General features: G+C 42.1%; 2 protein-coding genes across 7 annotated transcripts in view; one reads left to right on the forward strand and one right to left on the reverse strand.

The window, feature by feature from the left end:
- Window positions 1–8,231, reverse strand: part of LOC144984512 (uncharacterized) — a 102,951-nt gene extending 94,720 nt beyond the window's left edge. For all 5 annotated transcript variants that reach the window (XM_078933195.1, XM_078933192.1, XM_078933196.1 and 2 more), the window contains exons 1-2: window positions 6,829–8,231; window positions 6,672–6,747 (exon numbers count right to left, since the gene is read on the reverse strand). In XM_078933195.1, coding sequence (XP_078789321.1) covers window positions 6,672–6,747; window positions 6,829–6,992 — 240 coding nt within the window. In that variant the 5' untranslated portion in view covers window positions 6,993–8,231. The remainder of the gene's footprint in view (window positions 1–6,671; window positions 6,748–6,828) is intronic.
- Window positions 8,232–8,299: 68 nt separating this feature from the next.
- On the forward strand, window positions 8,300–22,072 carry sall3a (spalt-like transcription factor 3a). Of its 2 annotated transcripts, XM_078933191.1 has the most exons (5): window positions 8,300–9,614; window positions 16,463–19,615; window positions 19,821–20,146; window positions 20,461–20,915; window positions 21,960–22,072. In XM_078933191.1, the coding sequence occupies exons 1-4, from the start codon at window positions 9,530–9,532 to the stop codon at window positions 20,890–20,892; spliced, it is 3,996 nt and encodes a 1,331-aa protein (XP_078789317.1). In that variant the 5' UTR covers window positions 8,300–9,529; the 3' UTR covers window positions 20,893–20,915; window positions 21,960–22,072. The 2 variants fall into 2 exon arrangements, with proteins under 2 accessions (XP_078789317.1, XP_011471603.1); XM_011473301.4 differs by having other exon boundaries at window positions 20,461–22,072.
- The last annotated feature ends 1,775 nt before the right edge of the window (window positions 22,073–23,847 follow it).

The following is a 23,847-nucleotide window of genomic DNA, read 5'->3' on the forward strand; positions in this document are numbered from 1 at the left end:
AAGTATCTAAAAATTTCAGTGAACAGTGAGTTCTGGCTTTGAGATAAAGGTAGAAAAATGTCCAAACAGTTGAATAATAGTGAAGCGGCGGTGGAAGAAGGAGACTGTTGGAGTAATTATGATCCTGTTGAAAATAAATGTACATTTCTGCATATCGGCCACAGTGTGTGTGCTATAAAAAAATATAATGACTTCTACTGCAGGAAGTTTGGTCAAACAAAGTTAAAATTACTAAGTCACCCATTTTTATGTAATTTCTGTTAATATTATGAACAGGCTTTTTGTGCTTTTTATTATCTGTTGTTATCAGCTGTTTTTTATGATTTCCTATGGTTTTTGGAGCCATGCTAACAAAGTTGTGGGCTCAATTAAATTATCAGGAAAAAAACCTAAGCGGGCAGAATTATTAACAGTTTTGCCTAAATCGGGGGTCTTAAAGACCTTCGTGGATAGAAGTCTCTTTAGAAGGACAAAAACAATTCAAACAAAAGAAAGTTTAGTGTTTTTGTTATTTATTCTCATCAGAAATGGATCTATCGGATCATAAATGGGCCAAATTTGTTCAGACAGGTGAAGTTTTTTGACTTAAAGGGTAGCACCAGAAAACATGTGCATGTAAAGATCTAAAAACCTGAAATAAAAGAGGGCGAAACGTCAACTTTCCCACTCCTTAGAACTAGAAATATGTGCAGCCAAACATACTCTTATTCAATTACAGTAATTCCTGCAGGAGCTGACTCACACTGCTTACGCCACCCCAGCCCCCACGCGGCCCCCTTGGCACCCTGTCCACCTAACAGTAAGAAGGGATTAATAGGAATTGGCCAATCCAGTTTGAACTCATGTGGTGTGAGCTTTGTCACAGAGCTAAACTCAACACATCCCCATTTGTTTGGATGAAAACAGCGACGTTTTAACAGAAATTAATGCTGCAAAAACTAAAATGATTTGTTGATGTTCTGATAAATATTCACCTGAAAAATCATTTTAATTGCTTTATTTAAAATCTATTGACAACAATCATGACAATTGACACCAGGGTTGATTAAACTGCCCCTCCCTGCAGGATTTTGTCCACGCCAGACGGTGTGAACCAATGAGGGGCTGTATGTGCGCGACTGGAACCGGCCTCAAAGAGACAACGTCCTCCTGGACCGCCACTTCCCGTGACCTAATATCCTGTTGACCCGAGTTAGACAGCAGCCAGTCTTCAGACACTGCTCATTGCACACATGCAATGAGCAGACACACATACAAACTCCACAAAAGATGCCTTTAAAAAACAGTTTTACTAAAGAAATCATATTCATGCTCATTTCCTAATTGAAAAAATATATATATTAAAGCAACCTCAAGCTGTTGCAAAGAAACGGAATTTTTTTTTTTTTTAAGATTTCTTCAGAGATTATTTTTGTTGTTTTTTATTTACCCGTAATTAAAAGCTAATTTTAGTAGAGGGCGTCGCAAGACACACGTCAACAGATTACAAGTCCAATACACAAGTTCAGCCGATTAACTCTGAATCCTATTTATCAATGTGTCTTATTATTAGATTAGCCATGCAGATCCTCGTGGTCAAACTCTGGCCTTCTGCTTCTTTATTTATCTGCTTTAATCTCTTTATGATGAAAAAAACCATCCAAACGCTACGGCCGTTTAAAAAAAAGCGGGCTTTCACGTTTTCCAACAAAGAGCCACTGAGCTGCATAAAGGAGATGTTGGAGTGCATCAGTCTGAAAGTATTTGTGTTTCTTTTAGGAGTTGCAGTCAATTTATTGCCGGGCCTTACTGTATGCCACAGACCAGTTCAAGGAAGTGGCTTTTAAACCACTCAGAGTCGGCGCATGCTAGCAATCAGTGAGCGCCACGATGAGGATTAGGATTACCGCATTTCTTTTTGACAGACACGGCCTGACATGTCATGTTGAGCTAAAACAAACAGGAACTGCTTTTGAAATAAACCGTATGCGTTGATCAATACGCTTGTTGTGATGTTCGTTGTGATGCACGCACACACACACACACACGCACACACACTGATAGTCTCAAATAAAAGACACACAAAGCTAGATTTTGAAGGGTCCTTAATCACAGCTCAGCAAGTGACTGATCAATGACAGGAACCGGCAACCCCTAACACGCCACTTTTATCAGTTTCTTTATTTTTATCACACACCATATTTCTCTCCGTGTTCGAAGGTTTCAAACCCCGCCGAGGTATTAATTAAAATCCAAATACTAAATATTGATTGATACCTTATCAGGGTAAAGCAGATGGTCTGCAGGCAATTGATCCAGCCGGTGATTTATTATCATATTTAAGAAAAATCATTTTGCGTAATTATACCAAGTAATGGATTTTTAGCGCGGGTGTAACTCTTTTTGTGTGTGTGTGTTTGTTTGGTATGTTAAGGATGGAGTGGATTTCTCAATTGCATTCGGAGATTACTGATATCCTGCCCCCCCTCCCCCCCCCCTCCTTTCCCCCTGAGCCTCCCTTTCAGCCCTGCCCGGTCAGAGAGGGACTAAAGCCGCTGCAGGAGAAGGATCCCTGCTCCTGTCATTGGGAATAATGGCTGCTGGGATTACCTCTTTAATCACAACAAAGATTAACAGATGGTATGAGAACAGTTATTAGCAAACATCTTGCACTCATCAAATCAATACGATGATTTGTAATCAGGCTGTTTGGTGGGAGTGAAAAGGGAGCCCTGGATGTTCCCAGTGAAAGATTCTGGCAATCAGAAGCTACTGTGTAGCAATTACTTCTCTACCAAATAGGTGCTCTTCCTCCACCGGCTGGCAGTCCTCCAAAACACACGGCAGACTGATAGCAACACAGGGCATTAACATGGCAAAACACAAGCTCGTGTTTGATCGGGTGTTATGTTTCGCTGCGATTTAATTTCACTTTGCGCCTTTTAATTCGGTGGATTCTTCCTTGTAGTCGAGAGGAAGAATCTAAATGTTTACACATGCTGTCTCTCACCACAAAAGACCATATAGCTCATTAGCACAGCGCCATAAATAAATCCGTCTGGGACAGAGATGGCGGGGACGATCTCTCCGTGGAGATGGAAGGCTGAATGTTTGCTGACACAGAGCTGCATCCAGTCCAGAACTGGAAAGTCAAGAGTGTGGCATCTCCCCTGCAGCATTCCAGGAATCCCTTTCTCTTGTCTCCAGAGTTTTTCTTACATGACCTTCCGTCATGTAAGAAAAACTTTCAGGTAAAGTTTGAGGCATGGGAGAAACCTTTTACATTCTCAGTTTCACCAAAGATCGGACAGACATTTTAACTACTGCAAAAGTTAAAAGAACATTTGGCTAAAGGTGAGATGCTCTGTAGTCCAAATAATTACTTTTTGATTGATCTAAATCCAACATTTTGTGGATGAATCGTTCAAATTTATCAAGTTGGGGATGTCGCAATTCTCAGTTTAAAACCAAACCTTATGTTAGACTAGAATGAACTGCAGCGTCTGTACCGCATCCCACTGTGTTGAAAGAGTCAAACCTTTGGGCTAAATTTAAGAAGGATTTATTATTTATGGTTTTACTACAGTACACCAGACTGAAAGGGGTTTCTTCATTATTATTTGCAAAATAAAAATGAAGATTTTTCAGAATAGTTTGTTTGTCGTGCTGTTATCCCCAAATCAAAGATCAAACTGTGATCCAAAAATCACGGTTTGAGGAAAGTGAGGATACTGTTTCATTACAGTATAGTTTCTATGCATTTTTTTTTCACTCCTTAAATATTTTACCTTAGATTTATCTGTTTTCAGAATAAAAGCAGACATCTCCTGGGTAAAACAATTAGGAATTAAATATTTTTAGCAAAGTAAAAGAATGTGTTGTATATAAACTCATCCAAATATATTTGTCTAATTTACTGAAATTAAATAATAAGGCCTGACATAATGAAACAGGTACAATTTAATAGTGTTTAGTGAGATAAAGTGAATTTCTCTAAAAATAAATATATAGAATAAATTGAACATTTTAACCTGCCTTTTTGGCAGATTTATGTTTTCGTTTTTTTTTTTTTTTTACAAATGAAAAGTTCTAATATTTAAGCTGTATTTTTTAAACCAAATAATTTCATCACAAACTGACATTAAATTTAACTGTAATCAGAAAATAAAGCAAACACACAAAGTAGGATTTAACGTGTTTTTGAAGAGAGTTAACTTATAAATTAACTTTTAAAATTAGGCTTCAACTTACTAAAACTGTCAGAACATTCTACTTTTTTGATCGTGTTCCCATTTCTGCACTCGAGCTCGCAGTACCAAAGCTTACCGAACATTTACGTGTGCTGTAACTTTAATCAGCTTTGAATGGTGATAGTCCATGCAGCCACCCTCCTTTCCTTTGGCACACACAAGCAGAGACACACACCTCTGCAGGACAACTCAGAGCACATATGCACTTAGCAGGATTGAGCATAGCAAACGGTGCCAAAACAACAACAGTATGAAGTAACTGATGCTCTTTAAAAATTCAGAGGCCTCTATTGAACAGACAGTGTGGCACACATATCCACACATCACGGGGCCGCATATCCCTGAAGCCCACCGGTCTGGCTGCAGGCTGCTGCTCATCTCCCAGCACGCTTTGGAGCCAGAATGGCAGAAAGTGATCCTAATATGTGTGTGTACATATATATATATATATATATATATATATATATATGTATATATATATATATATATATATATATATATATATATATATATATATATATATATATATATATATATATATATATATATATATATATATATATATATATATATATATATATATAAACATAATTAGGTATATATAAAAAACATAAATAGATATATTCATTTCTTAATTTAAAATACTTTGAGGGCTTTTTGGATTTAAAACCCACCATAGACACACAGTCATAACATTCACACAAGTAGCTGGCTCAAACACATCCCTGCAGACACTCAGGCCCCCCTCTACTCTCACACACAGACCTATAGTCACTTGTCGAGTGGCTAATATCTTTCCAAGGTCACACCTGACAAGGAATTCCAATGAGATTAAGTGTCATCAGTGTGGCTTTAGCCCTGTTCAGCTCATTGTTCTTGGAAACTGCGTTTGAGCTGGAAACGAGCAAACCTCGCCGGGCCATAAACCTCTTCCCTCCACAGTGGTGGGCCCAGTTTACATGACAGATGGTTAAATGAAGGTCTGCAAATCAAGGATCTAATAACGAGGAAGCGAGAGATCCATACAGAAGGCGGGAAATAAACTATATTCTTTTTTTAATGACTGCAGACGGAGAAACTGTTAATTGAAGACCACATCCTTCGTCTCTGCATCTTTAGGAGTTGTCAGTGTTTGCTAAAGCCTCAGGGTTTCTTATGAAAGTTTGCCGTACTTGTGCCTATTATCACAATCATTTTGCTGTAATGACGAGCATGCTACCCGCTTCATATTTCCTCTCACACGAGGCTGCCGCCTGGCAAATAATCTGTGTGTTTGCTTTGCAGAGGCTTCTCATGAAGCAGCAGTCTTGTTAGTGTGTCAGGCAGCATTTGGTGTGCCGCCGTTCACACTGAATTTGACAAATAGTCCTTTGGTGGCAGCAATGAGCATTTTGTCATCTCCTCTCAAGTGCCAACTCAATGTCCAATTACGCCTCGGTGACTAATTTAATTACAGTAACAGAAGAAATGGGTTGATTCAATTCATTCCAATTAAGCGCGATCGGGCCAGTCAGGTCAAATTTTACTCATCTAAGGTGTGACTTCTCCATCACATTTCCCTCTGCGTCACTCTATGGAAGCAACAAACGCCAGTATGATAAGAAGAAACCAGGATTTGGTCAGATGGATTCAAACCTTCAGAGCTGAAAGTCATCATCAGCCCATGTCTTTAATATACTTTAAAAAAAGAAAAAGGAAATAAATATGATTATGTTTGTAATGTTTTTTGCTAAATGCACAAATTTAAATTGGGTTTCTTTTTTAGAAAAAGTCTTAAATATTCTGTTATGACGAAACAACATTTGGAGGGGAAAAAAAATCAATGTTAAATTAAAAAGAAATTATGCAAAATACAAACAGGAACAGTGGAGTGATCATGTTAAATTACAACATCAGCTCTTTCATGCATTCAAAATTCCCTCAAACAAACTCATTTCAAATATTGTTCTGTAATTATTATTTTGTGAAGAATTGAGAATGACTTAAATGCTGCAAGAATAAAGTTGTAACTTCAAAATAAAACCCTTTTGGAAAGCCTTGGACCAATACGCATTCATGTCAGCGGGTTGCTTTAAGTAACTCCAGTATGTGCGAAGAAATCATCTAATAAATAAACCAAACGTGCACGTTCATTAAAAAGTAAGTCAATTGAAGGAGTCTCTCCAGTTCATAGTACAAAAAAACGCACAGCAAGAGCTGCTTTGCGATTGGTGGAGATGAAGCCCTGGGGAGCGCGCCATAGGCTGCTACCTGCTGCGGGTGCTGATGCGCATTGGCACCAAGTTGCGGCGCCGCAAAGGTCTCTGATTGGACGCTGACGCTAAAGTCACGTTTTTTTATAGCTCCGGAAGTCATGACTTAAATAACACATCGTTGTCATATGAACTTAAAAGTGAAAATAGGAATCAATACAAACAAGGCATACTCTTAAACTTCTTTTACCTCGTGGTGTCTTCCTGTCACAGCGGCCTCTGCTCGTGGTATCCTCACTGGCACGGAGCCTCGCCTTCTGCGGGCTCTGAGAGAAGAGCAGACACGTGTGCCGGTGCGCTTTACGCAGGAGAGAAGGGCCAGGTCGGGTTGCCCCGCGTGTTCTTACCTTCCAGCGCGGATCCGGTGGGGGCCAAGTGGGGCGAAGGCGGCTGCTTGTTGTGTGATTCCACGTCTCCCCACACGTTGCTTTTTGCTCCTCCAGCAGCGGCGCTCTCCCCTGTCAGCCGAGCGCTGCGCGCCTTCAGAGTAAAGGATGCCTCCGAGGCGCATCCGGTCCCGCTGAACTATAAAACCGGCGCTTTTCAAACGGACTCTTCAGGATGCTGAACCTGTCTGGCATCCAATCAGCCTCAATCAAAAATAACAAAAATATAAAAAAAAAAAAAAAAACACGAAGGGATTCAGCTTTTGGCTCGTGATTTCTCCCCGTTATGTGTGTGTGTGTGTGTGTGTGGTGGGGGGGGGGGGGGGGGGTCATGGCGGATTAAACGCACCTGGTCTTAAGTGGCACCTTGCCTCGTTTCCTCTTCCCTTTTATCATCAGCAAAATAAAGATTGGGCCCCACAGAGGCGATTGTACAGGCTGGCCCCCAGGGGCGCATGGGATACTCATTCCTGCGCCTTTGTGATGATATTGATGATGATGATGGCCAAGTGGACAGTTTGATTTTTGTGTGGCGAGCTAGTTATAAAGAATCAATATTATATCAAGGGGGTAACTTTGGTGATAAAGGACTTCAGCCACTGTGGCTATTCATCATAAGTCTGTAGCAAGCAGATAGGTCAAAAGAAATTATATTGCTCTAAAGAGTGTGTGTCCTTATCTCCCGGTGCCAGGGGAGTGGAGAACACGCCGATCGATACAGTAGCTGCCGTGGACTCCTTGCAATTATCAATAGCTGATTTTGTCTTCCTGGGGCTGCATCTATTAATACCAGATAATAACAGCCTTTTGGACACAACTTGAAAGAGGGTGATGGAAGGAGGAAGGAGGGAAAGAAGAGGAGCGCGCAACTTTGCTCACAGGACGCCCTTGTCAAAGGATTTGTCTGTTATATGATGTGGACGCAGAGGAAGAGTCAAACAGACGGGAGAAAGGGGGTGAGGGGGAGGAGGGGTCCCCCCTGCACACACACACACACACACACACAATCACACACACACATACAGCTAAGGAAAAACAGGAAAGTGTTTGTGGAACTTGGAGTTTAAATATGATTATAAAATGCACGTTTATATAACAGTAACAGAAATGCAACTCTACCTTTTTTAACTAAGTAATATCAATTCAATCCAATGATTTAAACGCAAAAAATAGAGAGAATGATAATAAACAAAAATAAATCAAAATGCCTAAAGTGACGATTTTCCTCCCCCTTGTTCAAAGTCACTTTTTATTAAATTGTGCAGCTTTTTATCATCTCCATAAAGAAAGATGAAAATGCTGAGAGTCGTTTCATTATAAAAGGCTCCTCGGGATTCAGGTGACGCTCTGTCCATTCATCTGTCCATCCGTCATGCGTCGCGGCTGATGGGATGGGAGGTCGAAATCTGGGTGTTCACTGGGAACACTGGAGACTGGGGGCGACGCACTGAACAGTAAAGTGGTGGTACATCCTAGCGGTGGCTGCAAGCAATGGGCTGAGCCCTTGCTTGGGGGCTGACTCTCACACACAGCGCAGTCCCCCCTCACACACAGAGCCGTGCTCGACCAGGAGACACAGCGACACAGCGAGCGTTGCACAGTTTGAAAGTTGGCTCCGGTGTGAGCCCGCGATCCAAACCCAAAGGGAAGACCGAGTTTTTGACCGACAAGAGGAGTTTGAAACCCAAGTGCGGGCAAAAGGAAAGACTTTCGGTGGGTGGGGGGGAGCGCACAACCGAGGGCGCAAACAAGAGCTGAGGCTCGACAGGAGTACAAGAGGAACTTCCACCAGACCTCTGAGCAGCCCTGACTTTGTATTTTTATTTTTTTCTACAGGACCCAATTTGATTTGTGGTCCCCCCCCTCTTTGCCGAGAGCAGAACTGCTGCTCCATCAAGAGACGCGCGTAAAAGTTTTGGAGAGCGCCTAGTGAAGAAAACGGTGACAACTCACCGCATCCCGTCATTTCTCCCGCTACCGGCATATTTCACCAGACATCCACCTAAGCGGAGAAAACATTCAAGACCTGCCGCATCCTAAACACTTAACCCGTTTCCTTTGAAGGAGGACGAAGAGGGGGGAAAAGTTAGCGAGGAAGAAAGTGCGAGGAGAAGTGAACCAAGAGCTGGACTGTTATGAGCAGAAAAAACGTGATAAAGGCCAAATAAATGCTGTATGAGGAGCTCTTGAACTGCTGCGCTCACAGTTGAAGGAGAGGGGAAGGGGAGCCGGACGGAGACCCCCTGTGAACTGGGCAAAACAACAGATTTAGTGTGTTGTTGGGGGAGGTAAGGAGAAAAGAGACGGATAAAGTCTGAGAGTGAAGCGGCTAATTGCTTAGTCCGTCCCTCATTACCATATCCAATGCGCGTCCGCTGGACCCCAGCCAATCCTCCCCACCTTCACACGATGCCATTAATCGCGAGGCATTATTCACTATCATAATTATCATCCCGACATGCGCAATCCGACGCACAGCAGCGGCAGCAGCAGCAGCAGCACTGGCTAATTCCAGGTTTGCCCCCCTCTCCTCTGTGCGCTTCCAGACTCTTGGCGAACTTTTTGCGCGCTGAGTGCCCAGCTCTCCGCTGATGCTTCTGCCAAACGCAAGCACATCTCGGAGCGCCAACCCCGCAGCCTCGCCGCCCCCGACGCCAGCAGCATGTCCCGACGCAAGCAAGCCAAGCCGCAGCACCTCAAGTCGGACGAGCCGGATCCCGCAATAACCGGGGTGATTTCCGAGCGCGGTGAGTGGACGGGATCAGCTGGATCCAGCTTCTCCTCAGCTCTGTTGGATCTTTTTTGCTCCCCTTTCGGTAGTTTATTCATGATTGGAAGTATTTGTAACTTGATAACATGTCAAGATTTATTTCTAAAATACAGATGCAGGAATTAAATATTATTCAATCAAAAATATGTTTTTTGAAACAGCCCCCAAAGACAGTAAATGGTTAGATTTTTAAATTTAAACAGCTTTTCTTTACCTTTAAAAAACCTGCACGCCGTGCAGGCGGCATCATGGAGGACTGGTAGCTGACAGATGACCTTAAGGATTAATGGCACGCATGCACGTTGGAGCAGAAACGTGGAACAGTTCGCACTTTGGTGCTGAAGGCCTCTCGGAGAGGCCTGTGAGAAATAAAGCAGAGATTAAACGCCGTTTTTTAAGCGTGGAATCAGCGGAACTGTGCTCTTAAAATGAAGTCCTTCCCCGTGGAGTTTGTTTTCGCGCGCGCGCACGGCTCCACGCGTCCTAACGCGCAAAAAGATAAGTTGGATAAATATTTGACATCTCCTCACAATGGGAGAAATTTCAGTTTCAACAGTCAGCAGACTAGATCGTGTAAGAAAACGATTTTTTTTCTTTAATTACTAATTAGAATTTTTAATTTCAGATTCTTTGTCTTCCCTCGCCTGCTTGGCTCGGCGAGGGGACAAAATGCGGAGTCTGTTGCAGGTCGAGCCCTTGTTTTGTCATGGAAATGTTTTTGTTTACCCCCCTCCCATAAATTTGGCACACTTGATTTGTTCCCTTTCGCCTACAATGTCGACAAGATCGCTTGACAGAGCCTGTCCTCGCCATATGGAGAGAAGGATTATTTATCCTTTAAAGCTGCATTCAGGCTCTCGCAGCACAAAACACCATTAGAGAGTCGAAGGAAGGTTCAAAAATTCTACTTTTTACTTATGTAGACATAATATTTCCAATCAAAAGAAAATCTTCAAATGACACTCAGTGTGTCACTCAATTAACGGGCAGCATCCAAAACATTTTTATTTGGGCTTTTATTTGCCTTTTTGAGAATTTGCATTTAAACCTCTCAGTTGTTTTTTTGTTTGTATTTTATTTTGTAAATTTAATCTAAAATGTTTGGTTGTCTTGGAAGTTTGGGATATTTTTTCCACATTAGTTCCTGTTGACTCACAAACACACGTTGTGGGGCTTCTGTGGGGCAGAAATGCGTGATGTAATCTCTGGGGAGCGGCTGTCTTTGCATGTTGAAATGTCGCTGAGAATAGAAGGAGGTGTGGGGGGGGATCACATTGATGACTCCCTGCCCTTTTGTCCAGTTTTACCCTTTTCGCTTTTTGTAATTTATGGCCCTTTCACAGACAAAAACCCAAACACGCTGCCTTGGTGTTTCAGATAACTCCCCCTCTCTGATTCTGCTCTGCGATACAGAGCATCCATCAGGTCTCTCTCCTGTTGGATTGAGGAATGAAAAGAAAGAGGATCGCCCTTTTGCTGTGTATGATTTTATTCATTAGGATTAGCCAAAAATATATTTTTACTCATATTAAAAAGAAGAAATAATGAGAAAAAAGTGAGATTCTTTCTTCATTTTCATACACATTCCTCCTAAAAAAGGAACATATGCACATACCAGAGGACTGCATTCTAGGTAAAACACTGTTTACCGTCAGTCTGCAGTGCTTAAGATGGGTGTGGGTATTTTTGTTCCTATAGGAGCACTGAACAGACTTCAGGACAGAGGAAGCGACAAAAAGGGTCGATTGGTTGAGCAGAGAGAGCCAGAACCTCCAATAATCCAAAGCTACAATCTTTGACAAGCTTCTGACGTCTGACTGTTAGTGTCCTTTGGTTTTCTGCGGTCCAGCCCCACAAACTCACCACCAGTACTCACAAATAAGAAGTCCAAAGTTCCATTTCAGACTCATCAACTTTCACAGACTTTGGATACCCTGCTGTCCATACGATGAAGATGTCAGACACTTTGTTTGATTTCTTTAACTCCACCTGCACAACGCTTATTTCTTTGTTCGCTCACGCTGCTCGAATGAGCCTCTAATCTGCTCCAAAACATGAAAAACTCAAGTGCCAACAAACCCCTGTTTGGCACATCATCTGCCCTCGAGGCCTTCCGGACACTTCCCCTCAGGGGGCACGGAGGGGGTAGTGTATCCCTGTGAAGATGAGGGAAGGGGGCTGATTGGGAGTGTTTCTTGAAAAGCCTGCTGACTTAACCTTTGTGTAGCCCCGACCAGTCAGATCCTGCCGCTAGATGTCAAGCTCTTTGTGCAATTAGAGCGCGTGCCGCTGACCTTGGCAGCGCGGCTCGCTCGTGTTCTAGAAAGTGTGGCCAGCGCCGGGCTTGTCAGCGCACCGCCACTTCCTCTGCACACTGCCAGGGCTTTGAAGGCGCGCACGGTGAGGCGTTGGTGTGCAAACTGCATCAGTCACAAGAGAACTGCGACATTTTCCTGAGTGGCTTTTAAAACAATCAAAAGAGCGTTTTATTTTTCCATTATCGTGGCTTCATGACAAACTCTAAGCATCTTTCAGAAACACATCCAGGCTTTGGGGGTTTTATTTTGGACTTTAAAGTGACATTAACGTTATGTCACTCTGGAAAGTTAAAATATTCGGATAGATTTTTCCTCAGTGGCCAAAATAAAAATAATGACAGACGTTTTGAAAGCAAAGGGAAAAAAAATAGCAAAGTGAAAACATCCCTGCTTACAGTGACAACATGGCAGTTGCCCACTTCCCCTGCTGGGGGGCTTTACTTGCCTTTTGTTTAAATCCCCTCTCACCATTGGGTGCAGGTCTGAGGACCACCCACACTGTTGTGCTAAGGATATCTTCAAGAAGGCACTTAAATATGGCTGTGTCTTAATTACTACTCAGCACTGAAAACACATATGAGCAAGTAAGATCCTGATTGAGAGGAAGAACGGGACAGGAGACGGAAGGGCAGTTTAGCATCAGGCAACAATGCCGAGTTCTGCTAGATCTGCAGGATTTAGGAGAGAACTAATAAGAGTCACCCACAGAGGATTTGCATTTGGTCATCAGCCTGGTTGGTTTCGGGATTTTTCATAGATTTGTTTGAAAAATGAAAGCCTTTTTGATTGGAAAAATTAATTCCTTTTCATTTGCAAAAAGCACAAATGCAGCTTCATTAGGCTTCTCTTCCATAACATAGAGGATGAGCATCGTTAGATCCTGAGGCCCCCTTCCGGGTCTCAAGCTCCTTTGTGAGTCCAGAGCCACACGGGTGGCGCAAACCTCTGGACAGAGTGCCGTCACCGAGTACTGTATCGCAAACGCTTGCACAAACAAATCGTTAATGTTTTGGCTGCCGCACATCTGCAGGCGATGACAAAGGCCTCTGTGTCTGCGCAGATATGACTGTACCACTCTGCAGTAGGGCTGACCAGGCCGATGACACGCGCTACACTCAGAGCTGAGCTCCAGGAGGAGGAGGAGGATGCATGAGGAGCGCTTCAGTGAGGAGGAGGCCTGCTAGAAATTCAAGAGCAGAAAACATAAAATAAACAATTTTATTTAAAAGAACACGGCGCGCTTTGATTTATTTTTTTGGATCTAAGAAAACAATTTCAGTGGAAAAATTACGCTTCAACAAAAGTCTGGATTAGATCAACTAATAATAAAATATTAATTCTTTTAAATGGTTTGTTGCGAAAATATTCATGGATTATAAAATGTAAAAAAAAAAAATCAAATGCTAAATTAATGAACAGCAAAAAAGGAAAATTTACCAAAAAAAAAGGAAACTAGGTTTGACCCAGCAGATCTCTGCTTTGCCCCGATTGAAGCAAAACCTTCCAGTGAATCATCACCTCTGAGCTTCCGCTAAGGAGAACAGAGAGAGCGCAGAACGCTCCAACACGCTCACGTAAAACCTGTTTGGAAAGGTTTTCAGCAAATCCATGAAATTACAAGCCTTTTTTTCAGTCGTCGGTGTCTGTCAGGAAAAAAATGAAAATAGTTGAGAGTCAGGGAGATCATTTCTTTCTGCTCTTTTTCAGAAACAGTCCAAGCATAAACAGCTCGACTGATCCTAGACTTCAGTTAGGTTAGCTGTGAAGTCATCGCTCTGATTCCTGTGTGTGTCTCAAAACACACATCTGGTTAAATGAAAACTCTTAAAAGAATGAAGAACCATTGGATTTTCCCCCTCTCATCCCTTACTTTTATCATCCTATTGAAAAATCAGTAAAATCAATAAGGCAAAACACCCCCCAAGACAAACACGCACACACACACACACACACATTTTTATCTTTCATTAGGGGTTGAAAATAATTGACTGTTTGAAGCTTTGCATCGCTGTAATTAACTTAGAGAGGTTGTTGTAACATTTTAGGCCATAACAACAAAAATATGCTCATTTTGGCCTTTTTCTTTGGATTTTGAAACAGTTCCTGAGCTGTGGTGTTATTAGCTTTACATAGATCTCCGTAAGAAGAACAAGAGGAGAAAGTCTGGGATTTAAAAACACGTTTGTGCTTTTAAAAATAAGGAATCACCATTTTCCTACTTTTGTAAATGAATTTTTTATTGATTGATTGATTTTCCACTTCAGGGTAAATTTAAAACAGCTAGTTGCACTTTTTCTTCAGAACCAAAACAGCGTTGTTTGGGGTTTATTTGTTGTACTTCCATGCATGTGCTTATAATCTGTTCATTGTCCTTAATTCTTTCCCACAAGACGTGTGTGTTGTGTGTGTGTGTGTGTGTGTGTGTGTGAGTGTGTGGGTGTGAGTGTGTGTGTGAGTGAGAGTGAGGTCAGAGGTATACAAAGGCCACCACTTGTAATTGTATGAATGAATGAAAGAGATTGACAGTAATACCATTCTAATAACTAATCAGCTCAACACAATGCCTACTCATTTGTGTTGACCTTTCAACCCTCAATTATGGAAATGAGTTCTGCTCTCCTCTGCTGAGCTAAGGAGATTTCCAGCCTCCTGTCATGTGTCGCTGACGTTGTAAAGCTCCAGGTTTTTCTTTAACTGCTTGATTTCTGTTTCTTTTTTTTTGAGTTTTTAATTGTTCCAATTGTTTTAGTTGAATTCAGTTTTGGGTCCCTGTGTTTCTTTAGGGAATACTGCAAATATGGATGAAAACCAAACACCAAACCGAATGAAAGCAGACTTTATTTCATTTTTTTCTTGCTGTAATTGCTCAATCAGAGGTGTTTGATTTAACCTGGCTACACACATGATTAGGTAAAATAATAACCCGCTCTGTCAGTTCTAGCACCCAGTGGGGATGAGAACACCCCGGCTGTACGAAAGCGTTCTGTTGATACTGAATTAATTCACAGTCACCAGACCATGATAGCGGTTGCACCCACCTTCTCCTGCTTTTGGCCACAGATTACAGGAGCTCTGATGAATTTCTTTAATAATGAGTCACTGTAATTGGCACAAATGTGTGCTTGACTCGCTTCATTTTCAATTCAGCGTGCGCACTGCGGGAATCTCACAGAGCACCGCAGGACTTGAGCTGTTGGACAGACGTCCGGGATGCAAAGTTCAATCATTAGAATATAAATCATGGCTATTTGGGGATTTTAGACCCAATAATTATTGAGAAAAATGCTTCCTTTTTAACATAAAAGTCAAAGTGAATGTCCTTTTAAACTTTAATCAGCAATTTATACGTTAAAATACTATTAGCTCGTGTGTTTATTTATGTTAATTCATTTTTGTTTTGCTTAGTTTCAACAAATCAAAATTCAAATAAGATACTCATTTATCACATGTTTGCACTTTTATTAAAAAATGCTTATTTGTAAAAAAATTTTTTGCAGTGGTTAAAATATTTAAAATTAGGGCAAAAACTCAGTGATTTTTCTTGAATGTTTGGGTGTGATAAAAAAAGTCAATTTCCAAGGTAAACTTCATTACTGTTAAGAGTTTATAGAAACACACAGACAGAGGAAAACGAAATGAACTCAGAAGGTGATGTTGATATGTTTTCCATCGGGTGCGGACTTGTGCCAGTTTGTTGCATGTGGAAGAGGAAGGGGCTTTGTATAACTGTGATTAAACATGTGGAACTAATCAGAGACCTTGGTGCCACGGCACAAGTATGGTATTTGTAGACGCTTATGTCAGACAGAGAGTAAAAGATCATTTCTAAACTGTAAGACAACGTTTAGCATTTTACTTTATTTTTTCCTATGAGAAAAACTCTTTGGTTGTTTATTCTTAATGTAATAAATGTAATTCTAATTCAGAATAAAAAATGTCACTGGGGAAAATGACTCATCTTCAGAAAATTATTGAGACATTTTCAGGGTCAAAACAGCCCCTTTTGGAATCTAAAAGAAAAGATCTAAGCATCTGAAATTCAAGTGGAAATGACTGAGCTTGATAGCAGAGGGGAATCCTAATGGGGCCATCAAAGCCCGATTTGTACCCAACAGATGAGGCAGCTGTGAATTGTATGAAATATTGGAAATCAATGGCTTCTATGGAATTTCATTAAGCGGCAGTATCCACAATTGATAGGCCCTCATAATTTGATGGATTGCACAAAGAAAATTATTAGCTGTTTCAATGGAGAGAGTGTGAATGCACAAATCTGGGGCTTGAGAATTGGTGAACTGGGGCAATTTGTTCAGAGTTAAAAACACAAATAAATAAATAAAAAAGTTTATTGATTTTGGTTATGTTAAAAGTAAAAAAAAAAGGCAAAGGTTAAACCTTTGCTGCACTGCTCTGTAAAATATGTGTGGATTCATTATTGATTATTTATTCATTAATTCTCTCCCCCCACCCCCCCACCCCCATTCCTATTATTTTCCGCTGTCTGCAGCCCAAGGTGACGTGCTGGATGACGCTGACAGCGGGAATGAGAGCCGCAGCGGCAGCGAGGAGACTCATGTTTGTGAAAAGTGCTGTGCTGAGTTCTTCAAGTGGTCCGACTTCTGTGAACATTTAAAGAGTTGCACCAAAAACCCCCTGGTGCTGATCGTGAATGAGAATGATGACGCGCTGAACCCCTCCCAGGAGTACCCATCTGAGCCCTCTCCTTTACCCAGCTGCCCCAGCGAGCAAGATGACAGCGAGGACCCCAGGGAAGGAAGCCACAGTCCTGTTGGGGACTGTGATGACATCCCAGATATAGCAACCTTGAATAGAGTCAACATGATTGAAAAGGAAGATGAGCAGATGGAGGTTGAGCTTTCTCCAGAAAAAAATATGGATTCTGAAGAAAGAGACATAACATCTCCGGAGCCTAATGGCTCCCTACCTCAGCTCAATGACATTGTCCCCTCTGTCGTTACAAGCTATACCATGCCAAGCACCAATGTTACCTTGGAGACGCTTCACGGCACCCGAGTTGCTGTTGCCCAGTTTTCCCAGAGTGTGAGAGCAGCAGCGGGAAATGGGATTTCTTCCATGGCTATTCCCATGATCCTGGACCAGCTGATGGCTCTCCAGCAGCAGCAGATTCACCAACTTCAGCTCATAGAACAGATCCGTAGTCAGGTGGCTCTCATGAACAGACAGTCTGCTCCGCAGCCCAATCTTTCTCACCATAACAGTAATGTTGCTGGAAACCAGGGGCCTTCCTCTTCATGTGTTCCTGCTGTTGCCGGCCAGCTTCCACTGCATAGCTTTGTCGCCCCTCCTGTCCATCAGCTGCCTGTTAGGTTGCCAGCCACTCTTACTGGTCAAGGCCCATCTGCCATGACGTCATCTTTAGAAAGGCCTGTCCCTCAAACACCACAAAGTGGCTCTCAGCAGTCCAACTCTTCAGTTTCAAACTGCTCCCCAAACAGGTCCGTGTTCCCCCCTCCGACTGGCACTGGTCTGTCGTCTCTACATCCAACTTGCTCGTCTTCAGTCACAAATAACAATACCAGTTCTAGTATCAGTATAGCAGGAGGCGGTGGCATTAGCAGCGGCTCAGCCCCTCCCAGAAACTCCACCACCCCTCCAACCCTCAGTCATGGCAGCCTCCTGAGCTCTGCCTCCAGTCTACCCCTTATACCTCACAGTTCCTCAAGCACCGTCATTTTCCCCAATCCGCTGGCGAGCATTGCAGCCACAGCCAATGCGCTTGACCCCCTTTCTGCGCTGATGAAGCACCGCAAGGGGAAGCCCCCAAATGTGTCTGTGTTTGACACCAAGCCCAGCTCGGAAGACCCTTTCTTTAAGCATAAGTGCAGGTTCTGTGCCAAGGTGTTTGGCAGCGATAGCGCCCTGCAGATTCACTTGCGTTCCCACACTGGAGAGAGACCCTACAAATGCAACATTTGTGGGAATCGTTTCTCCACCAAGGGGAATCTGAAGGTACACTTCCAGAGACACAAAGAAAAGTACCCGCACATTCAGATGAATCCTTACCCGGTGCCAGAGTACCTGGACAATGTGCCCACAAGCTCAGGCATTCCATATGGCATGTCGTTGCCTCCAGAAAAACCCGTCACCACATGGCTTGACAGTAAACCTGTGCTCCCCACTGTTCCCACCTCTGTTGCACTACAGCTACCTCCAACTCTACCAAGCATGATTGGAGGCTTTGCTGAGTCGCCAAGCCTCACTCCACTCAGTAGGTCCCCTCAGAGGCATTCTCCCCCCTCCAGTGAATGTGCATCTTTATCACCAAATGTAGCCACTGACTCCACTAGGACCACCACTTCACCATCCCCAAACCCCAACCTTGGGAGTGATGGACCTCCACTCTTAAAACCTGAAGGGATTCTGTTGTCCCCAAATTACTCGGCTAGGCCAGGAGAGAACACAACCACCACAACTACAGTAACCCAAGTACTTCTTTCCACAACTAACACCTCAACAACATCCTCAGGCAGCGGACAGGTTTCTGAGTCAATCAGCAGCCCCAGTTCAGCATCTAACGCTGTTTCCCATCCTGTTCTTCCAATGCTTTCTGAACAGTTTAAGGCTAAGTTTCCCTTTGGAGGCCTTCTAGACTCTATGCAAACCTCAGAGACGTCAAAGTTGCAGCAGCTTGTTGAGAATATTGACAAAAAGATGACTGATCCGAATCAATGTGTAATCTGCCACCGTGTTCTGAGCTGCCAGAGTGCTCTGAAGATGCACTACCGTATCCATACTGGTGAGAGGCCGTTCAAGTGCAAAATATGTGGACGGGCATTCACCACAAAGGGAAACCTGAAAACACACTTTGGAGTCCACAGGTCCAAACCCCCTCTACGAGTGCAACACTCCTGCCCCATATGTCAAAAAAAGTTCACCAATGCTGTTGTGCTGCAGCAGCACATCCGCATGCACATGGGAGGGCAGATTCCCAACACCCCTCTCCCCGAAAGTCTGCAGGAGATGGAAACAGATCTGTCTTTTGATGAGAAGAGCTTAGATGCAATGAGCAATTATGACGATGACCTCCTAGATGAGATGGAGCAGGCCATGGATGAGGAATCTGACCTAAAGGAGGGTGAATTAGACCCTTCCAAACCATATTCACCCGGGAGCTCCCCGCCGACTTCCATGATCTCCAGCATTGCTGCAATGGAGAACCAGATGAAAATGATTGACTCTACTGCAAACATGACCCATTCATTTGGTCAAAAGCCTGCTCAGAACGGCAGCAGCTTCGGAGGGGAGGCTGACTGCTTCACTACCGATTCCCTGTCTGCTGTGGGGGATGCTGAAGGTCAGAGTTTAGGGAGCCCAGCTTTGTCTGAGTCCTCTGGCTCCATGCAGCATTTGTCCCCAGCTCACAGTCATTCTGAGAGTCAGCGATCCAAGTCCCCCGCTGCACTCAATAATAATAACAGCACTAGCATGACAGTAGAGGAGGGCCAGGAGAATAACACAGCTGGCTTGACAACAGTAAAGTCGGAAAAATCCGAGACCCCATCTCCACTTTCTGCGATTGAAGGCACCGGAGCCCTTGACCTGACTGCCACTCAACCCAGCAGGCATTACATCAAGGAGGAGAGCCACTTCAGCATGCTTTTTCTAAACAGAGATCGAGGTGGGTTTAAGCAACAAAAGAGGAGATACATACATGAAACAAACATAGAATTCAAAATAATAAATTATATTCTATGCATGTGAAATTTAAATGAAGTGTCACAAAGCATTTCCATTTTTTCTAAATATCTGAACCATTCAAGCAGGCTTATTCTCACATGAATTAATGCTGTAACACTAATTTGATTTTGTTTTTCTGTTTTTAGGGCTAAGTGCTCCCAATTTGGCCAGCACCGCATCAAACATGATCAAAATGGAAATGAATGGACACGGCAAGTCTCTGAGCGACAACCATCATCTGGGCATTCAGGTTCCAGCTGCCGCGCCCACAACCACCATGAGCCCCAGTATCAACCCTATGCTGGCGCCCCCACCTCCCCGTCGCACTCCAAAGCAGCACAACTGCCAATCGTGCGGGAAGAACTTTTCTTCAGCCAGTGCTCTGCAAATCCATGAGCGCACACACACAGGGGAGAAACCGTTCGCCTGCTCCATTTGTGGACGAGCTTTCACCACAAAGGGTAACCTAAAGGTAAAGTTCAGTTTAACATCTCATTCTGAATATTAAAGGTACAAAAAGGAATTCATTGGTCAATGTCTTCACTTGGATTAAGACCTTTTCTGGAATCAGCTCATGTGATTTTTTTCATAGTTTTCCAAAGATGTTTGTCCAAAGGCCCTAAATGTGTTTGTTGCCACTAACCTTTATTTATCCAGAAACTCTGGACTTTGAGGCTTTGACTTTTTGTTGTTGTTGTTGTTTAAAAAACAAGTCATGCAAAATAGAATGAATAAAAAGGACCAGATCATTCAGACGTTTGAACTTTTTTGTGTCTGTACTTTCAGGTTCACATGGGAACACACATGTGGAACAATGCCCCAGCTCGCCGGGGTCGGCGCCTGTCCGTGGAGAACCCCATGGCACTTCTGGGTGGAGACGCCATGAAATTCAGCGAGATGTTTCAGAAAGACTTGGCGGCTCGAGCGATGAACGTCGACCCAGGCTTCTGGAACCAGTATGCAGCTGCCATCACCAACGGCCTGGCTATGAAGAACAATGAGATCTCAGTGATCCAGAATGGAGGCATCGGCCAGCTGCCCGTCAGCCTCGGCGGAGCAGGAATCACTTCGTTGGGAGCTTTGCCTGGAGGAATGGACCGTGTGCACACGGGCAGCAGCCCTCCAATGACCAGCATGGAGAAGACTAGTCTGGAGGTTGCAGCCACTCGTCCTTTCTCTAGATATTTGGAAGAGAATAAAGAGATTGGGATCAATTAAAGACTTTTCTTTAAAACTCCAAGGTAGGCATGTGGCAAAGACTAACAGTATAGTTATGGAGAACGAAACTGCTGATCCACTTTGAACTTATGTGAACTAAATGTACAGATTGAAAGAATTTTGTTTTGTTTTGGAAATATAATATTTAGTATTGGTTAGAAGTATTTGCCTTCCACCCATTCCCTCCTCACTTGATATTTCACCCATGCAAAGTTTGTCTCTTGTTTGAAAATCTGTCGTCTTGCAAGATTTGCATGGTACTTCTTGGTTTTTATTGGTATGTTTGACTGCTTTTCTGAATTCGTTTGAAAGCTGGGATCTTAGCGTCTCGGTGATGATGGACACGTGTCTTATCAGTGCAGGACTACAACACAAAAGACAGTCTGGCTTTTTGCCCCCAACTCAGTTGCTGAGTATGGAAAGACTGAAGAAAAGAAACTGAATTGTGGTGTTTCTGTGCTCGCCTGATATATTTTTTCTCATGAACTAGAAAACTTGAAAAAATGATGTTTGAACTATTTTAATCTTTACATTTAGTCTCTCAGCATTGTCTGATAATGTTGTCCTGTGTCTTTAGTATTTATGATATTGACAAAAAAAGCGGGTATTCAAAAATATATTTAATGGCCCAAGCATTTTATGGATTCTTTGTTTTTCTAAACAGCAGGCTTCAAATATCTTTGTCAATGAAGACAATATGTCATTTGAGTTGAACAGCAGAGAAGAAACTGTAGGTTTTATTTGGATATCTGTTGGGACTGTGTGTATCTCATTATCCGATAGAAAGGCAGGAGATTTCCAAAGCTGCTATGACCACAACCCTGCTTTTAACCTTTGTAAAAAGAAAAACAAAGAAGTGAAACTTTTGAAGAAATATCTATGTATAGAAGTACAGACAAACCTAAAACAGGTATGCATATTTTGTATCACATAAAAATAGGTACCATGAGTTGAGAGTACTTGTCATGTTTGTGAATGCACTTTTTAAAAACAAGGCGTTTTGTCTGTGAGTTGCCGTTAACCTTTTGACTGAGCTATCTCTCACGTGCTGTTCTCATCATTTCCAGCATCCCACTCCTCCCGCTGACAGAGGTGGTCTCTGTCTCTGCGTATGTGCTCCTCAACAGAGTGCAAACCCATCACTCAATCAGAACCTTCTCAAATAAAACAAGAAAACAGCTGTGTGCTTGTATGACCTTCTTATCGCTTTTTCAACTTCCTCTGGTTGGATTCATTTGTGGCAACATTTAGCCTTTTACAAAATGCAAACATTTTATTGAAAATGGTAACAGCTGATTTTCTGCAGAAGCCCAAAGCATAACAGTTTCACAATTAGAAGGGTCAAATCCTAAAAAAAAAATGTTTCTCACTCTCTTTTCTAGGCTCCAGACATTGCATTCATTAAAAAAAACACATTTGACTGATTTAAAATTTCTACAAGTACATTTTTGTTTTAATTTCTTATTAAAAGTGATAAAGGGAAAAGAAATAAAATACAAAATTAATTGAATAGAATGCTTTTATTCTACAAAAAGAACAAATGTACAGATAAATAAGTTTAGTGAGAAACCAAAAATGTTTTTTACATCTGATACGTATTGCTATGTTTTACACATAGAAACATTTTTTTTCATATGAACTATGTTGTTTTGGGGCATTCAAAGTTTAGTTTAATAAAAAAAAAAGCTTTCAAGTACACCAGTGTAACTTTGAATTAAAAACAAAAATGTAAGCATCAATAAATTCATTTGTGGAAAATAAACCCAATTCTTTTTCTCTATAAATCCATTGCTATTTCTTCTGTGTGTTTTTAAATGTTAACAATGAGAATCTAGAAAGTAGTTAGAAGACTTTGAAAAAAAGTTTTTAATGCTACTTTCAATTAAAAAATCAATGTCTTGGACAGAATAAAAAGAGAAATATACATATTCTTGTTTGGAAAATCCTCAAAAAACCACATTTGATTACTTATTCAGTTTATTGTAAAACTGTATGTAGGTTTTATATATATATTTTAAAAATGAACAAGTAAAGATATGAGAAATGAAAGAAGGGAAAATGTTTGATTCACCATTAGCAAAAACAGAAATATGCTCAGTTTAGTTAAATCTTTATAATAAAAACATAAAAATTCTAAATATGTGCCAAAACTTTGTAACATGCATGAAGATGAAGTAGAAACAGAAATTGCTTCTGATGTCGGTTGGAACAATGCAGAAATGTGGAAAACATGTTCAGATCTAGAAGCAAATCCTTTTATTCCAGGATTGATCAGCAGAGTTCTCGCTGTGAAATGCCCCCCGATGCTGCTGTGGCAGAGCGGTGTGCGAGACAACACCGAGTCTGGGTCCTCGGGTCCTTTGTGTGGGAACCTGCATGCGTGTGTGACAATGTGACTGTTTAACTGACGGCAGTTTCATCTCAGCACTCCCGGTGCAACACACATGGTCAGCATATGTGCAAACACACACTCTTCTGCACAAGCTCACACCCAAACACACCCATGTTCTCTCTTTTTCATGAAAAAAAAGAACAAATATTCTCCCTGCAGAACACCATGCAGCCGCATCAGGTGCAGGATGAAAGCTAGGTCTAGACGGAATTGTGAAGAACAAAAGAGTGTTTTACTGCTTATCCGTGGCAAATGAGCTGGCAAATGTAACTTAAGTAAACCAATTCTTGAATTCCTCACAATACGAAGCGAGATTACCAAAACTTTGAACTATATTTTTTGAATCTCTAGACAATTCCTCCTTTTACTGAAAAAGAAAAGTATAGGTCGTTCAAAGATCTATTTTTCTCAGAAATCATGCATGTTCTCAGATAAATTTAGATGGTTTTGTTGCGTGATATGTGCTTTAAAGCATACATGTTGTAAGAAAGTGTGGGATGAACCACAAGAAGCTGAAAAAAGAAGGAAAGGGCCGCAGGATGCTGCAAAACCAGCAGCAGGAA

Source organism: Oryzias latipes, chromosome 16, assembly GCF_053564925.1.
Source record: "Oryzias latipes strain Hd-rR chromosome 16, Olatipes_Hd-rR_3.1".
Classification (NCBI taxonomy): domain Eukaryota; kingdom Metazoa; phylum Chordata; class Actinopteri; order Beloniformes; family Adrianichthyidae; genus Oryzias; species Oryzias latipes.

Excerpts from the sequence above, each read along its gene's own strand:
- sall3a (XM_011473301.4), top strand. The coding sequence starts at position 9,530 with ATGTCCCGACGCAAGCAAGCCAAGCCGCAGCACCTCAAGTCGGACGAG. Across the intron at positions 9,615-16,462 it reads CGGGGTGATTTCCGAGCGCG|CCCAAGGTGACGTGCTGGAT; the intron begins GTGAGTGGACGG and ends CGCTGTCTGCAG. Across the intron at positions 20,147-20,460 it reads CCACAAAGGGTAACCTAAAG|GTTCACATGGGAACACACAT; the intron begins GTAAAGTTCAGT and ends CTGTACTTTCAG.